At 40.7% G+C, this 15062-nt stretch overlaps 1 protein-coding gene and 1 pseudogene across 2 annotated transcripts in view; one reads left to right on the top strand and one right to left on the bottom strand.

The window, feature by feature from the left end:
- The window catches only part of Tmc5 (transmembrane channel like 5), a 75247-nt gene that overhangs the window by 27491 nt on the left and 32694 nt on the right, over window positions 1–15062 (top strand). For both annotated transcript variants that reach the window (XM_013141861.3, XM_063226588.1), the window contains exons 3-5: window positions 4452–4579; window positions 9080–9169; window positions 13937–14036. In XM_013141861.3, the coding sequence (XP_012997315.1) occupies window positions 4452–4579; window positions 9080–9169; window positions 13937–14036 (318 nt within the window). The remainder of the gene's footprint in view (window positions 1–4451; window positions 4580–9079; window positions 9170–13936; window positions 14037–15062) is intronic.
- Window positions 5643–5765, bottom strand: LOC111754031 (small nucleolar RNA SNORA40; annotated as a pseudogene).

Raw genomic sequence — 15062 nt, 5'->3', positions numbered from 1 at the left:
TACCAATCGGAGCACCATGGTTTTGGTTTATCCTTTCTTTCCCTCATCCTTTCTCCTTTTATCTTCATCTAGATCCCAATTGTTGAACACAGAAAAGGCCGTGTCCAGCAATTGGTCATCTTTAAAAATACCGAATCTCTCTGGGGCACTAGCCTTTAGTGGGAACAGGTGGGAGAGACCCCTATCCCTGTGAAAGACGGTGGGCCTCTGAGAACAGCGTATCAGTGATATCAGATTTTTCCTTTGGAGGCCTCGTAAAGTGGCCCTTGGGCCTTTCTAGAGATTAAGAACCATAAAAAACTGGGAAAAAAAGGGGTTTTGCACCACTTTCTTTGCCATTTGCAAAAAAAAAAAAAAATCAAGTTGAAGAGCACTCTTGTAATTTAGACTGCCATTCTGTAACCATCCCTTGCCATTTCCTAGTTCATACTGGACCTAAATATTACAGAGCAGGGAGGAGCCCGGGGGGCTGCAGCTAGCTACCCTCAGGGCCAAATTACTGTCAATTTTTTAGAATGCAGCTTAATGGCAAGGTGTTTGGGATCTGCAGGGTGTTTCTCATAGCCTGTAGAGAGAGACCACTAGGCCTACTGGGTCCTTAAAATGATGTCCCATGCAGCAAGAGGAGACCCAGTGAGAGCATGAAGCATCTCTTGTGAGACTCAAATGCTTACTAAGCAGATGTCTCTGCTCAAAGCTAAGGGTGGCACTGGTGTCTTCCTGGAAGGGCCCACCAACTCAGGAAGAACAATGGAACCCTTTAGCAGCTCCCTTAGAAACTCCCTTCCATCAGGCTCCCTGCCCAGGGACTCCTTTAGACACTTGAGAAACTGCACCCTTTTCAGAGATCAGGGTGGAGCTACTCAAGAACAATAGCACTTAAGTTCACCCTGATAATAAAAACTGTAGTACCTTAAGGCAGTAGAGATAGACACCACTTTAATATATATGCTGCCACAGTGAGCATGATAGAAACTTTTAAAAATCCTTAAAAGCCTCTGAGGACCAGGCTGACTACTTTCACATACAGCCCCTTGAGTTGAGCTTTACTGACTGTTCCTTTGTTCCACTCAGGCCCCACCAGCGTATGTGACTAAATTACCTGAATTTCTGTTAGAAAAAACAAGGAAAGGACCTAACTCAATTCAAAAGAAAAAAGGGAAGAGGTCCATATGTTTCTCAAAGTCTATGGCTTAACCATTGGCTACAACCTTGAGATTCCCTGAAGATCATAAGGCCAGAAGAAAAAACAAAAACAAAAACGAAGCAAAACACAACAAAGCAAAAACAAAAAAAGGGAAAAGAAAATGGCAAGCAAGCATGGTAGAACCATATGATCCCCCATTTTGACCAACGAAAATGGCTGACAAACATGGCTGAGCCACAGGATGAACCAAAATGGCCACTGAATATCACAGAAAGGTGAACTGGGGTGAAACAAGCCCCTGAGAAAGTGACTCACTAATGATACTCAGAGATCAAAGGCTATGTAGGGGGAAATCACAGATGAGACCTTGAGTACAAAAAGGAATAAATGAGGATAAGCACCTACTGGAGCAGGAGACAAATTACCAATAGTTAGTTTTCCCAAAAGCATGAGAAGGCTGAGCAAATTATCTTGGAGAACAGAAACAAAAGGACGAAAAAGCACACTGAACTCTAGGTCGCACACATTGAATGATCTACTCTGCAACTTGGCTTTTAATAGGCTTTCTGGAACCACTTAACTGATTGAAAACAGGGAAGGGAGATAAACTCGACCTATGGGCCCCTTAGTGGCTGGGAAAAGCACAGAAGCCTTGTGCTTCTCCCCCTCTCTCCCACTAAGAAACTATTCCTAGCACCATAAGAAATCTTCTTGAGTTCTCTAGCTTAGAGATGAGAGAGAGGGAAAGAAAAAAATTATCATATAAGCTTTAGAGAGAAGCAAACAAATAAAAAAAGTAGTACCCAAAAGGGCCTTACCCTCCTGGCTGACTCTGCCAAATATGTTATTAGACTTGGGGGTCCTGCAATCTCCTTCAAGAGGCAGTGTTTGGGTTCCTTCTGTCTTGAGTGAAGACTTGGTCAAGGCAAGCACAAAAGGTAGCAAGATTTTACATTTAGCAAGGGTCAAAAAAGAAATGTGCTCTGCAGAGTGAGTTCGGGCCAAGTAAAAGTAGGAAAATAGTGTGCTTTACATCCTGACTAGACTACTATAAAAGAACACAGTAGCTAGCCACTGTTTATGACCTGACTACATTGCCAACAGAATCAGATTTGATAGCCATGAATCCAAATATTATAACCACAATGGCATCAATAGTAATGGATTTTGTCAATAAAATATTGAAAAGCCAGGTGTAGAAATGCATGCCTAATAATCCCAGCACTCGGGCAATTGAAGCAGGAGGCTCATTGCAAGTGCAAAACCAGCCTGGGCCACAAAGTGAGCTCAAAACCAGCCTCAACTGCATAGCAAGACTCTGTCTCAAAAAGACAAAAAGGAAAACAAAATTGAAAATGTAACTCTATTGAATTTAATATTCTCCCTTCTCCTCCTTTTCCTCCTTCTCCTCTTTTTCTTCTTTTTCTCTTTCTCCTTCTCCTCTTCTTCCTCTTCCTCCTTCTCCTTCTCCTCCTCCTCCTTCTTCTTCTTCTTCTTCTTTTTTTTTTTTTTTTTTTTTTTTTGCGTTCTGGTAGTACCAAGAACAAAATCCAGGGTTTTGCATGTGCTCAATCCAGCTCAAGTGTCTACTGCTGGGCTACACCCCCTGCCCTCCTCAATTTGTTTTTTATACAAGATGTTTAAGCCACTTCTGATTTTCTCCACTTTCATTTATATCTTACAAAAATTATTGTTTCCAGAAGCAATTACTTTTGATGTAAACATTGCTACAAATTTGATTCTTTTGATATTTAGTATTGCTATTTTCATCAGATTGTATTTTTGCCACTGTCAGAATGTCTTTAAATTTAATTTTAAATATCAAGTTCAATTCCTACTGGTTCCAATTCTGTAGATCTAAATTTTTTACTGAAGCATTTTAACTTTTTGTCAACTTTTAAATTTTTTATCAGCAAATTTTACCAGGTGCAGTTCTCATTATTTATAGCATTAGTTTGGGTAACTTAGTTCTATCAAATTTTATTTTTCCCAGGTGAAGATTTTCAGTGTTCATATTCACAAGATATATTTCTTTAGTCAGTTTTTAAAACTATAACATGCTTTATCATGTGTAATTTTATTTATTTAAAAAAATTGTTTTGCAGTGCTGGGGATCCAAGCTGGGCCTTGCATGTGCTAGACAAATGCTTTAGTACTGAATTACACCCCCATCTCTGTGTAAAATTTTAACTGATACGAGTTTTATTTAGCATTTAGTATGTCTCCTAGTAGTAGCTATGAACTAATTAAAACCCACAGCCTTGTATTTAACTCTGAGAATAAGGATATAGGATTTGGGTGTGCAACAGTTAAAATATCTTTTGCACCTGAAAAGTAGGATTAACAGAATCAGGGGCTAAATACCCTCCTTCACCTTATTGCTCATTTCCTGAGTCATCATTGCAAGGAACACCTTTGTTTCTGTCATTTTCTGTATGCCCCGTTACCTGTGGGAGAAAGGCCACATCGCTTCACTTACAGAGCATTTGTGAGTGAGGGGATGCTGATTCATCTGGCTCTCCTGTCCGCTCCCTGCCCCAACCCTGCACTCAGTAACTTTGGCCAGTCCTTTGAGTTACTTCATCATCGGGGAAACTTTAAAAGTAAAAATCATACAGATGCCTGGGCCCAACTTTTAGAGCTTCAGATTTAATGGTCTGGTATGGGGCTTGGGAACTGGTATATGTAAAATTGAAAATTATTGTTACAAATTAATTAATTTTTATAACATTTCCTTTATTCCACACTGTCTGGCCTCACACCTTTATTTACTTTCCTCATCCTTCAACTACATATGAATTTTCTCTCAGTCTTCTCTCAGATGTCTCTTTACTGTTTCCCCCAAAACTTCTAGCTAGAATTCGCTCCTTCCTCTGAATACTTTGGGCCCTCTTTTGATGCCCATCAGCTTCTACCTGTATTGTAATCATCCTTTGCTGTGTCTGAGACACAACGTCTGCTGGGCATGATGGTGCAGTCCTGTAATCCCAGCACTTGGGAGGTTGAGGCAGGCAGATTGTTGTGAATTTGAGGACAGCCTGAACTGTCTAGTGAGACCATGTCTCAAAAATAACGTCATCACCACCAAAATTAATACCTATGTCTTTATCTTTGCACCTTCACTGTCTTACCCATGCCTAACACATGGTTGATATTCAGCTGCCATTTGCAGAATGGATGGAAAGGTGGATAGACTGGTGAATGGCGGTTCTTACCCATCATTTTGGGTGAAAGGTGACCCATCATTTTGGGATTTTAGGGTGCTAAGCGGAACATCTTCAGTTCAGCTCTCATTTCATTGCAGGGGTAATGGGCCCTTGGGCATCCTTGGAAGACAGCATGAAGGTTACCCTGAAAGCGTTGAAATGACATCAGTGAAGGTGGCAAATCCATATGGCCCCTCTCTACCAAGTGATCCTAGAAATGGCTATGGTAAGCATGTGTTAAGACCTAAAAGAAAGTAAAATCTGGTGGATTTAGAGGTTAAACAGCCATAGCAATAAAACAATTGGCTTATTGCTTCCCCTTCAAACACCTTCTTTAAATACAAGAGATAAGAAGTTAATGTCTAGGGAAGACTAGTGTAATTGGTGCTCAAAGAGTGCCAGGTAAGGCCTGTTTCCACAGAATTCCATAGAATCTTGTGTGTCCTGTACCTGCCTTATGTGCCAGAGGTAGCCCACTGTGGTTATGTAGACTCAATGTAGCAAGATCCTGAGAGTTCTCAAAGAAAGTCAGAAAAAAATTTTTTTAGCTTGAAGTCTCCTGTATGGGTCCATTTTCCACTGCTGTAACAAAATACCTGAGACTAGGTACTCTGTAAAGAAAATGAGGCTTATAAATAAGTTCACAGGGCAAGGGCAAATGGCCCCATCTGTTTGGCCTCTGGTGAGACTTGACTGCATCACACCAGGGTAGAGAAGCAGAAAGCAGGAAGGAAAACTAGCCACGTGCAGAAGGACCGAGCACATGGGTGGCCTTGCTTTGTAACAACCCACTCTCGGGCGACAAGCATTAATTCCTTCTGAGGACAGCTCCACATGACCTAATTCCTTCTCTGGGCTCTGCCTCTTAAAGGTCCCACTGCATAAACATGGCTACAGTGGAGATCAAGATACCAGCACACGAACTCCTAGAAGGCACATCAAACTATGCCCAAACTAGAGCATTTCTTGAATTTTCATATGCTCTCAAATAATTTTTAAAACTTTAAAATACTTAGTGGGCAAACAAAATCACTTTTGGGGGCATACAAATGCTTATGGGAACCTTTAGTTTAGCATCTCCTAAAGGTGTCTGATTAACAGTTCAGATTCCACAACATATTGAGGGCAAGGAAGAAAGGAAAGGAACCAGACCTATCCTTATGCTACTTTTTCCCCCTAAAAGAGCTAAGATTTTTCTCATGACTTGCACTTTTTAAATGATCAACTCTTTAGCCTTGAAACCAGCTTTGGTGGATTCAATAAATTTCATTTTTAGCTGTGTTAAGTAGTATCATATTCTTATATACATCAAAACTCATGGTGAACAATGAGCTCTGAGTTTCAAAGGAGGAGCTCTTTTTTTTTTGCTATCTGTAAGTCTTTGTTCACAAGTTAAACAAAGCACACACAAATGCTACCTCACGTTACTTTAAACTTACCTAAGAGGTGAGAGTGGGTCACTGAGACTAAGAAAAGTAGCAAGTAGACTCTTTCCATGTGAAAAGTCGAATCATCCTCAGAATCTGTTGTGTGTAAAGAGGTAAGGTGCTCAGCTCCAGGAGACAAAAGAAATTCTAAACAGTTCTTCCTCCAGGAAGAGGCCTTGTTGGAGAGGCCAGTTCGCTATACAGACAGACAAATCCAGGCAGTGTTGTGTAGATGTAGAGCCTGTGGAGGTCAGAAAAGGGAGGATTCAACCAAGAAGAGCACAGAAGATACATGTGCCAGAGATGCTGATTGAGGACTGGTCAGCATGGAGGGTGGATGAGAAAGGGCTTTGGAGGCAGGGTCTTGTGATGAAGTCCATGCTGGCCTCGAACTCCCAATGGTCCTCCTAACTGAACCTCCGAGCAGTGGATTTATAGTTGGGTACTGCCACGCTCAGTTTGAGAGAGGAGTTGAAGAAGGTAGAGAAGAGGGGACAGAGTGCCTCACTGTGTATTCACTCTTTGGCTTATGTCAGGGATATACTCTGATAAACTTATCATAAATTGAAAATACATAAATTAGGAAATGAGTTGAGTACACCTAACCTCAGAATATCCTGGTTTAGCAACATGGCGCACTGTGGAGTTATTTGCCTGGCTGACTAGGAACGGCTGCTGCCCAGCATTGTGAGCAAGGAACACGTACCACATTTCTAGCCTGAAATTTTCAAAATTCAGGGTTTTTTGTAGTGCTGGGGATGGAATGCTCATGCATACTAGGCCAGTGCTCTGCTACTGAGCTACATACCCCTTCCAAATTCAATTTTTGGAAGTCTAGTTTCTATTGATTGCATATTACTTTCCCACTATCACAAAGTAGAAAGATTGTAAGTCAAACTGTCATGTGAAAAACACTGATTGCTAAATATTTGTATGTAAAGTATTCATCCAGGAGCTCAAATGTCAGTTGTTCAGCCCAAGAATATGCTAAACCTCTATCCTTACATTCTCAATAGAAGGGAATAGCAAACCCAACGGGGGTAAAAGGTTGTTTTGAAAGGCTAGAAAACAATCTTACTCTTTTTATATGAAGCACAGCTACACATTGGAGTTCATCAGTAGATCTGTTAAGACTCTTTTGGAAGCTGATAATGAAATCAATGATAAATCTACCTATCCTATCCTAGTGTAATCTGCATGAATAATACCAGATAGGCTTTAAGTGTTTTATCTACCCTGAAACTGCTGGGCATTTTAATTTTATTATCTTGCTTAATCTGTACAACTTCCTTCCAGGAAAGCACTGCTGCTTTGCCTTAGCAGATGGTACAACTGAGGTTCAGAAAGAAATGTGCCCAAAGTCAACCAACTTCTAATCTGACAGAACCAAGATTGGAATCTAGACTCTTTGACCCAAAGCCTGACCTTTTATTTACCCTGAATTATTGTTGAGTAAAATCAGGGCAAATGCAAACAGATTACTTATTGCCTATCTCTCTAGAACACTGCGAATTAAGATGCTTAAAAAAAAAAAAGAAGAGCTGAGCATGGTGGCACACACCTGTAATCCCAGCATTTGAGAGACTGAGGCAGGAGGATTGCTGTGATTTCAAGGGCAGCCTAAACTTCATAGTGAGACTCTGTCTCAAAGAAAGAATAAATAAAGAAGAGAGGAAAGAAAGAAAGAAAGAAAGAAAGAAAGAAAGAAAGAAAGAAAGAAAGAAAGAAAAGAAAGAAGAGAAATGAGAGAAAAGAATCTACCTTCCTTCTCTGAGCTCCTTTGTAAAATAGATGTTGTAGCCCTTAGCAGTCACTTATTTGGTGTCCTTCCCTCCCCTATTCTGGCAAACTGATTCTTAGAAGAACTCATGTTCATCTGTGCATTTCCCAGGCTGTAGGTGATTTTCCCAGGGTGCAGTGCCTGATCCATATTAGATGTATGAGAAATGTTAACTGACTTAATAACATCAATACAAGTTGTATCAGTTCGTGCTGCAAGAATGCTGCATAACAAACAACTCCCAGTACCCTAACTCATACAATAAACAAGCATTTAATTCTCAGTCACATCTGCAGGATTAGTTGGATTTTGGGTGCATCAGGCTGAGTTTGGCTGTGATTGCCTCCAAGTCATGGGGTCTATTTAGGTCTAGTGTTCTCCTTGGACCAGTGAGCTACCTGGGGCATAAATTGGAAGTGGATAAAATAGCAAGCAGAAAATCACAATGTCTTTAATAGCTTTGTCTTGCAGCTGGCACACTGTCACTTCTGCCATTATATTGGTAAAGACAAATCATGTCATCAAGCCCAGTATTAATAAAGATGGGGGAGGTGTAATATTTGCTGGATAACAGATAATCTCTCACAATAGTTAATACAAAAATTAAGAATTGACTACATTACAGGATTATTTAATCATTTTACATATACTCAATTTACTGATTCAATTCTCCCAACAATCCTATATGAAATTCATATTATTATCCCTATTCTAAAACCTCATAGATGTTAAGTAGCATGCCTAGGGACAAACAGGGCTGGGAATTATGCCCAAGCAAGAAATTTCAGAACCTTTGGTAGTTTAATTTTACATGCTAGCCCCATCAAAATGTGCTCCATTTCCTCTGTTGAGAAGTTTACCTTTAATGTTCATCATTGATTGGATAAAAATATATTGACATATGAATGTCAATATATAATATACAATGGTCATGTAGTTGTTTAGAGTAGACAATGTCCCCAAGATGGTCATGCCATATTTTAAGTCTATTCATGTGTTATCATAAAATGCTAGAGCTGGAAGGAATCTTTTTTATTCATTTACAGCAAGTACTTTTCAAATTCTGAACTGTAACTCATTAACAAGTTGTGAAATGATCTTTTTAAACTGGAATAGAATTTTTCAAAAATGATTAAGATGAAAATTAAAATTAAAATAAAACAAAGTAGGAAATCTCAAAGTGAAGTTTCTATAGTTAAAATATTGCTTTGTGACACTTGTTTTAAAATTATATAAGTATAGATGCACCCTGTATCTCAATGTAAGAATTATTTTTAATCATGACTTGTGGTCAGATGAAAAGCATTGACCCAGGTTGGTAATACCTAAAGACAATTGTTTTTATTTTTTGTTCTGTTTTCTACCCAAGATCTTAATCCTGTGTCTGTTAGAACCTCAAAGGCAAAGTCTTGGTGTTCGTAACCATTTCTAACCATTCTCATTAGCACATAACCATTATGTGCTCACCAGTATCTAGGGTCATGAGACTAATGGGCAGTGTCTCCTCCTTTCATTCCAGTGAACCCTGCTTTTGAGGGTGAAAATATCCCTCTTCATGCTAACAGAAACCTACTGTTATCTGAATGTGACTGGCACGAGTCACCCCAAGGTAAGGCTTAGTGGACTGTGAACCCAAACTCAGCCCTAGTGAAGAAACATATTCAAGGAAACCCAAATATTGCCATGTTCTCTTGGCATTTGATGTGGTATTCAGTGCATCATTTGTTTAATCTATACAATGGAGTCTTGTCTTTTTCTTTCCCATCCTTCTCTCCCTCCCTTCCTCTATCCCTCCCTCTTTTTTTCCTTTCTTCCTACTTTCTTGGTGCTGAGGAATAGAACCAAGGCCTTGCACATGGTAAATACTTTCTCTTACTCTTTATATATTCCCCCAACCCATGGAGTTTTATTTCAAGCATGCAGTTTTTCTCTTCTAGATAGCAAGGTATCTTCATTTGGAATCTTCTGCTTGCAAGTGACAAAAACTCAATTCAAATGGGCATTAGTTGCAGAGCATTTATTGGTTCATTTGGTGGGACTGGGATGGGAGAAATTTAAAGAACCTGAAGTGAACTGCTTCCAGCTCCTCATAAGTAACCTGCATGTGGTAGGTATTTTAGAGATATTTGTTGTATTAAATTGTTGCATGAGTTAGAGAAATCAGGGCCTCAAACTCTGAAGTGAGGGTTCAGTACTATCTGGGCTTGCTTGTTTTCCATCTATTTCTCAGCTCTGCTTGACTCAGTTCGTCTATAAACTTGACCTTCTCCATCCTGGTCAGTCAGGCCATCAGCCCCACACAGAAACTGCTCAGCTTGGCTGCCTCCTAGAAAGATCTCCCTTTCTCCCTGGTCTGTCCATCAATGCCAGGGAAAAACTAACCAGTCTGTTTGGGGCATATGCACTTGAACCATTCAATTTTATTATAGGCAACAAATTTGGCTTTAACTGTGAAGGAGAGAGAATGAATGGCTTTAACATTTTTAAAACCACCCTATCCAGCCAGTGTGAGGTTTGAGATGAGAGTCCCCCAAAAGCAGACAGAAGTGATGAAATGGAGGAACTGAATTTCTTTGCTGTTTTGTCTTGCATCAGTTTTTATTCTCAAGCCACATACAATTAATTGATGGGGAGTTTCATGATGAAGTATCACTTTAATGGATCATGCAGAGTGGGCAATCATAAATATTTGTTTATAATTGAATGAATGAGATACCAGTGTCTTGTTTCAGGAAGGGACCACCATAAAGTGCCTGATCTGTCCTGAGTTCAGACCTAGGTTTGACTTATACCTTTACTACTTACTGATTCTGTCACCTAACTTAGGAAAATTACTTTGTGGAGCCTGAGTTTTAGTAATACAATGGGGTTGATGATAGCACCTACTTCATAGGGTGATTGTGAGAAGTAAATGTGTATACTCTGTTAAGGCGTTTGGTCTGCAGTCATAGTAGTTCACCATCATTGCTGAGAAGAGTTCTTGAGTTCCAGTGTTGTGGGAAAACTGAGTCAACTGTAGCCAGGAGCTCAGGAGAAGAAAGGAAATGTCAGCTCATGTCTCGGCTTGTCAGTTTCTCCAACAATTAAATAAATAATTTGATCTCTGAGTCAGGGTTATTGGGCAGAAATTGTTTTCAGGTGTCTGATGCTGATACAGAGCAATAGCTTTGCAATATTTAGATTTATTTGTCTCATGTAACAAGAAGAGTGCATGAAGTCCAAATTTACAACAGTCCTCAAGATGCCCTCAAAGGCTGAGGTTCCTGGCATCTTTCTCCCTTTTAAAAAGAATACCTGGAAGCCACTTGTTTCATTAACTAATGTCTGCCCTTAGCTGCAAAGGAAGCTGGGAAATTCTTACCTGAGTATAGTGGCTGCATAAGAAATTCAGTTTCTGTAGGTATATGAAAAAGAGAATGGATATTAGAAAGAAGACAGCAGTGTCTAACCTCTAGCGGTGACACAGACTTACAACTGAAACACTGTAAACCTACCTGGATTTATACAGGTATATAAAATTATCAGTTCTAGAAATATTAAATTAAAAAACAAAATCTTGCCATCTGACTAAATTCATTAGAAGAATTTCTGTCTTCTGTTTCTAGAATCCCATTGTGTTCTATGAGAACTCTATTTCTAATGTCTTACCTAGCTACCAGGACAGAATTCTCTGCAGGAAAACACATCTCCTCCTAAGAAGACTCCTTAGGGGACAGCTGTGGAGAAATTAAGTTGTGATTTTTGTGGAGCTGGCTGTGGTGACCTCATCCTGGCATTGAAAAATGTGAATGGAGCATACTTGTATCACTGTCCTCACTTGTCCCCTAGTGGGTCCCGGTGGGACAATGGCAGTGTGACTACCTGTGAGGTCTTTGAAGACCCCACAGGTGGAGATTAAGGCTTCTAGGAGTCTAGAGATGCTGTCAGATAATCAAGTGAATGACATCATCATAGAAATTGAGAGCGCTCCTTCTGGAATCCAAAGTCATCCCTCCTCAACTCAGGTTGTTCAAGACAAACCACTGGTAAACCCAGCCTTCGACATGGTTTCATCAACATCTGACATCCATGTGACAGACTCTGTGATTTTCAGCCACAGGAATGACAAAAAGCACAACCAGTTAGAATGTTCAACATCTTTGAATGAATCAATTTCTCAGATCCTTCCTAGCCCGGAACGCCTGGGTATAGACACTGCTTATACTTTCCATGAAACTGTTCAAGGTATAAAACACTGGGGCAGAGTTAGGGCAGTAGCAGAGCAGGCTTCTAAGTTGTCCTCAGATCTTTATTCTTCTTGTCTTGGGAGCTACATCCCCAGTCCTTTAAATTATTTTTTAAATTTTGAGATGTCTCACTAAATAAGTTACTCATTTGCCCAGACATACAATTCACAGTCCTTCTCTCTGGTTACAGATGCGCACTACCTATCGTTCATCCACAGGATTTTTTCTCTTTGAAACATTAAGAAATGTTGCAGGACTAGTAGAAGTGTAGGGAATGGAGGGAGGGTCCACTCTGAGACCTTACGAGTAACAAGAGCTTGTTATTTCACGTGCCTCGTGGTGCCTCCTTTCTGTTAACCATCAAGGTTAGATTTATTTGTTTCTTACACTCTGTATCTTTAGGCAGATATTTCCATCTGCTTAATGAGGAAACTGAGGCTCAAGGAAATTCAGAGACCTGCTGGATGTGGGACTACACACCGATCTACCTGACTACCAAGCCTGAGTCCTTGGCCAGCATACTGTCCTGCTTTGGTCCAGTTCTTCCCCACTGAAGTTTCAGGAGATGCAGTAGATAGGACACCTCTTACTGTCGTATTCATCAAGAGCTTAGCTGAGCTGCCTGACCTGTCTGCACCTGAGGGCAACAAAAACGCTATTTCTATTTCACTCCTTAGTACTCTAGGTGTAAATTCTACTAACTCTCAGTAGTTTCTGGCAGAAGGAAATCTGCTCACACGAAGGCATTTGGTGGGTTTAGCTCCTTCCTGAAAATTGGCATTGTTCCTCACATCGCTCTCTCCCTGCCTTGCTGTGTTTTTCTTTCTTCCCTTCTCCTTTATTCCTCTCTCCTCCCTTCCTTTCTTTATTTCCCTCCCTCCCATCTCTCTCCTCTCCCTCCTTTTTCTCCTTCCTTCCTTCCCTCCCTCCTCCCTTCTCTTCATTTCTTTCTTTGGTGGTCCCGGGGTCTTATCACTGAGTTTCACCCCCAAGCCTCTATTTGTTTGGTTTTGTTCTCTAATATTGAGACAGGGTCTCACTAAGTTGCCAGCCTGGGCACAAGCTTTTGGTCTTCCTATGTTAGCTGGCTAGAGTGCTGGGATTACAGGCATGTATCACCGTACCCAGCTAAACAAAAATTCACCCTTGGCAGAGTGATTCAGTGGCCCTCTTTTGGGGATACCTCCTGCACCTCAACTATGTTATTAAAATGAACCCAGGGTGTCCTCATGAGGAGTTCTGGTTCAATTATGTAAGCCAGGAGCTCTGTCCCTCAGCCGTCTTCAGCCCTAACTGCCCTAATTGGCCTCCCTCACAGATAAGAGAGCAGCCCCAGGTGTCCCTCACAGCCACAGTACTATGCACAGTGCTGGTATGGAACCCAGGGCCTTGTGCCTGCTAGGCAAGTACTATACCACTGAGTTATATCCCAGTCCTTTGTTCTGTTTTTGTACTTTGAGAAGGAAGAAAGCCTTTGCCAAGAGACTTCTCTATAGACCATCACTTGGAGAACATTGCTTTGCCTGGACACCCACAAGGAGGACCTGACCATCAGTACTGTCTAGATTCATTGGGACCTTATGCCTGGGGATGGGCCTGCCCCAGGGAAGCTTGGGAGGGAGGTGGGGTAGATTCCCAAGCACGGTTCTTGCTGTTCACAAGGAAGAATAACTTTGGGGTAGGTGAGAAACAGGCTGTGAATGCCACTTCGGAGGAAAATGTGAATATGAGTCAGCGGAGAAAAGGAGGGGGGTGGAAGAACATATCACAGCAGACAGGCTGCTGGAGTTCAAGGGCAAAGGAAGCAGTGTGAGAAGTTAAAGTGAGAGATAAAAGGTGGCCTGAGCATGACAAGGGATCCAGCTGGCTTTGCTGAAAGGCTTTTTCTTTTCTTTTCTTTTTCTCACAGATAAGAAAGAAACATTGTATTGCAATAGAGCAAAACCTTTGTCCTTTGCTTTGGCTTTGTGCTTTGATACATAGACTGTTTTCTTGGTTATTTTTGCCTGTGATCTTTGGAGTCCCTGGGTCCATATATTCTTCTGTGTTTGTGCTCTTATAAAAACATGCTCTGACTTCAATGCCAATTTTAAATGTTATGACTCTGTTAAAGATGAAGGAAATTGAACTCTATTTATTGTCTTTTGCAGGACAAAAGTTAATCACATCCCTGATACCCATGACATCTAGAGACAGAATTAAAACCATCAGGAACCTGCCAAGGACCATGGAAGAGAAAAGGAGGCTTAGGTACAAACCAAAACTTTCCTTCTCTGTCTTATTTCATGTGAACTTCAAACCTTTATCCTCTCAAAAAGATATGAAATAAATAAATGCATGCAAATAGATCCTCCTTATAGAAGAATTCCAAATAATCTACATAGATACTGGTCTCGGAGTTACCTCTTAACTCCTTTCCCTTGGCTGGCTGGGAGCTGCGCTTGGTGACTTGCTTCCAAAAGGTGAGACTACGGAGAGAGAAAAGGAACTTACTGGTGAATTCTGTTCAGTACTCCCTCAGCCAAGTGCTCAACGCTGAGATTCCCAAAGGGAAGTCAGGTGATGAGAAAGGTGCGAGCCCTCTGAGAATTTTCTCCTAAATCTCAGAGCCTTAGTCTTACCAAGAGAACCAGTGGGCCAGTCCTCCTCCAAAATCCCTGATCCTTGAAACTGTTAAGGTCACTAAACTCTAGGAAAGTCTGAGAAACTGTCACAGAACAGAAGATGCTAAAAAAGATGTGGCAAGTGAAAAAAAAAAAAATAGGAATCCGGACAGGAATAAGAAGGCAAATAAATGCAATGTGGGGACCTGGACAGTTTTAGGACAGAAAGCAGTGATGGTTGGAGAACTAGAAAACTCTGAAGAGAGGAGTTTATGTACCAGTGTTAGTTTCTTGGTTTTGACAAACTTAACAATGAAAAATAAAATGATACCAGACAGCCGGTGAGTAGCATATGGGAACTCTGTATGATCTTTAGTAGTAGTTCCTGTAAAGTGCAAACTACAATTTTAAAAGTTTACTTAAAAAAAAAAGTAATACCTATGAATTTTCCAAGCCCAGAAATTCAAAAAGAATGATGAAGACCATTTTAGCTTTCAGATTGCACATTTATGTCTCCTCCAAAAAAAATCTTGTTTTTGGTGGTGCTCACAGAAAACTTGGGACTAAATCCTCGTCTCCCTCAGGCAGGAGGATGCCTGCTTCACATTGTCCTGCGGGCCCCCAGCCAGCACTTCCCAACTCTTTAACCCACTCTGTGTACAGTAGTATAAAA

Source organism: Cavia porcellus, unplaced genomic scaffold (genome assembly GCF_034190915.1).
Source record: "Cavia porcellus strain 051 isolate PalLab524CR breed Dunkin Hartley unplaced genomic scaffold, mCavPor4.1 scaffold_16, whole genome shotgun sequence".
NCBI classification, from domain to species: Eukaryota; Metazoa; Chordata; class Mammalia; order Rodentia; family Caviidae; genus Cavia; species Cavia porcellus.
The sequence above is the reverse complement of the archived record's forward strand: the minus strand, read 5'-3'. Positions and strand labels throughout refer to the sequence as shown.